Source organism: Tenrec ecaudatus, chromosome 14, assembly GCF_050624435.1.
Source record: "Tenrec ecaudatus isolate mTenEca1 chromosome 14, mTenEca1.hap1, whole genome shotgun sequence".
Taxonomy (NCBI): Eukaryota; Metazoa; Chordata; class Mammalia; order Afrosoricida; family Tenrecidae; genus Tenrec; species Tenrec ecaudatus.
The window spans coordinates 87,136,389-87,139,348 of record NC_134543.1 but is presented as its reverse complement, the minus strand read 5'-3'; the positions used below and the strand labels follow the sequence as shown (position 1 = coordinate 87,139,348).

Sequence of the window (2,960 nt, the reverse complement as noted above, 5' to 3'; positions counted from 1 at the left end):
GTTGAAGTGTTAAAGAGGAACACACAATGGAATAGTTCCATTGACCTGCACAATCTAGAATATCAGTTTAAATGGTTCTATGAATTCCCCCAAATCTATGGCCATCGAGTATACTTCAATTCATAAAGATGCATTAAGACAGAGAAGAACAGCCACCTTGGATTTCCAGGGATGAAAATCATTATGGGAGGAGGAAGTTTCCTGTTTCTCCTATGGACCCACTGGTGGAACTAAGCTGCCAAACACCAAACAATTATGGCTCCTGAGGATCTCAAAGATGTGTAATTAATAACATAAAAAAATCAATATTGATAGATAAAATAATATTATTTCAAACTTTGGTGAATTAGGCAATTCTGATTATTTTTTGTAAGACTGTACTCACCTAATCATACAGGACTCATATAGTCTGTCCTAGCTTATGAAAGAAAGCCCAACAACTTTCCTCAAGGCGGCTTTCATGTCCTTATTCCGGAGGCTGTAGATGAGAGGGTTGAAGAGCGGGGTCACCAAATTAAAGAACAGTGTTGCAACTTTCTGCCTCCCAGCAGAATGTCCGACTTCTGGGCTCACATACATGACCATCAGGGAGCCATAGTACAGTGACACCACGGCCAAATGAGATCCACATGTTGAGAAGGCTTTACGTCTTCCAGTGGCTGAGGGTACACGTAACACAGCTACTACAACAAGCGTATAGGATCCAAGGATGAAGAAGAAGTTACCAAAGATAATTAATGAGCTGAGAGTATAGCAAAGCAATTGGATCCTTGGTGCAGAGGTACATGCTAATGCAAGCAGTGGTCCTAGATCACACACAACATGGTCAATAATATTTGGGCCACAGAAGGGCATCTGAGACATGAGAACAACAGGGGTCAGGAACCACAGAAACCCACAAACCCAGCAGACAGTGACTAGTTTAGCACAGAGATACCCAGTCATGATATTAGGGTAGTGCAAGGGACGACAGATAGCAAGGTACCGATCAAAAGCCATGACAGACAAAAGGAAGCTTTCAGATATGCCCAAAGAGAAAAAGAAATAGAATTGGAGGAAGCAACCTAAAAAAGAGATCGTTTTTGTCTCTGAGAGAAAGTTGATCAACATCTTGGGGACTGTCGAAGAGACATACCAGATCTCTAGGAAGGAGAAATTCCCCAGGAATATGTACATGGGCGTGTGAAGTCTCTGGTCACACCGCACTGCACAGAGAATAGCACCGTTTCCTGTTATGGTCATAACGTAGGCTGTGGTAAAGAGGGAGAACAAGAGGCTCTGGATCTGCCACTCAAAGGAGAAACCTAGTAGTACAAATTCACTCACGGAAGCAAAATTGGAATCCTGCTTGGAGACATTCATTTGATCAGTACTCTGAAAATGTAAGAGAAACTTTATTATCAATATGGCTCTTTTAAAATGTGTTCATTTTTTTAAGACTCAAGAGAAGGAGGACCAAGGACATGTCATTTGTAGAAAAGGACCATCTGTTAAAAACATAATGTAGTCCACCCTTTCTTGACCACATGCCCTGTTTCTGGACAGAAAACAACTTTTGCTCACTTCTGAGCCCCTCTCTTGCTATATGGCCATGGAAGAAAGAAGCAAAATTAAACTCATTTTGTAAGCATGATGATTTGAGTGAGGGATGATCTATGATAATTTCTGGTTAGAACTGGGCATAAATTACCACTTAATGAATGTATTAGCTTTTTACCTAGAGCCATCTTATCATGCAATAGAGACAGGAAGGAGGTTTAAGGTACAATATGATTACGTGCGTCTCAGTTAGAGGTCTTACTATGTCTAATAAAGATTCAAACGAGGCAGATATGGCTGAAGTGAATTGGGATTCCTTTAAAGTAAAACCGCTGTTGTTGCCATAAGCATCATACAAATGTAACTGCATTCATTACTTACCAACACTGACCATGGAGGTTGTGAAGTGGCAATACTTCTGTTGATAACCATGGTCTTACGTTTATGTTTAATCTTCCACGTTTAAAGAAAATTTCATTGGGAAAGCTAAGCAAGAAGCTTCATTATTTTTTAAAACGGCACTTGTTCTCTAAATATTCAGGATTGATTTTCCTGCTGTGCTACTGCAAAATGAAACAAAATGCACACGACAGACTCTGAGTGATGGAAGTCCAATTCTTTTTTAGTCATGAGTAAATGTCCTTCATTTTACATCTCATGGAAAAGATATGGGATTTCAGGCATCGGAGTTTGGTGAGGTATATTTTGCTTGTGCTTGTTGATATTGGGTGACGTAAATCCCTGAAATTCTGAGTACTTAATTTCTGAGCACAAACACAAGATTTTCATAACTATTTCTCCCTCCACCTACTGTCAACTCCTCTGCTCTGGGGTGTTGTTTGAAATGGCGAGGTGGAAGCTGTTTTTACTTCATCCAGTAAACATGTACCTCTATTTAAATTATCCTCAATTAATGAGACCCTCATTAGGAAATCATGCAATGACAGAGGGTGGCACACGGATGTTGAGAGCCTCAACAATTCTCAAAGGATAATGCGGATCAAATCCCTAAAGGTGCTGATTGAGGAATCTATGGCTTCTGTCTCCAGCCAAATAGAGCTTTTTGACTGCACAACAGTTAAGCATGCACTTTCTCCATACCTATCCACCTGGGACTTGGCCTCTATAGAATACCAATCTGTAAATGTTTAATGACATCATGCTCTCTTAGGAATAAGAGTCAAGGTGATTTTGTGGCACCATTGTTTGCTTATCTGGACTCTAAGGATTATTGAATAGAGACTGTTTGAGCAAGTGTAATATGATTTTTTAGAAGGGTTGCTGTTTTCTTTGGTGCACTCCCTTTTTCTGGAGGAGTGTCTGGTGGTTTTGAACTGTGGACCATCAACATGGCTAGATCTATTTAATTATTTATGGAGTTAGTGGTGATGGTGGACAGATTTCAATCAAAAGAACTTTCT

The 2,960-nt window shown here is 40.0% G+C and overlaps 1 protein-coding gene across 1 annotated transcript; it reads right to left on the bottom strand.

The window, feature by feature from the left end:
• Positions 1-414: 414 nt before the first annotated feature.
• Positions 415-1,383, bottom strand: LOC142425740 (olfactory receptor 11H12-like). The gene has a single exon (XM_075531072.1). It carries the CDS (start codon positions 1,360-1,362, stop codon positions 415-417), a length of 948 nt encoding a protein of 315 aa, XP_075387187.1. The 5' UTR covers positions 1,363-1,383.
• Between the last annotated feature and the right edge of the window lie 1,577 nt (positions 1,384-2,960).

Coding starts and splice junctions, on each gene's coding strand:
- LOC142425740 (XM_075531072.1), bottom strand. CDS start 1,362: ATGAATGTCTCCAAGCAGGATTCCAATTTTGCTTCCGTGAGTGAATTT.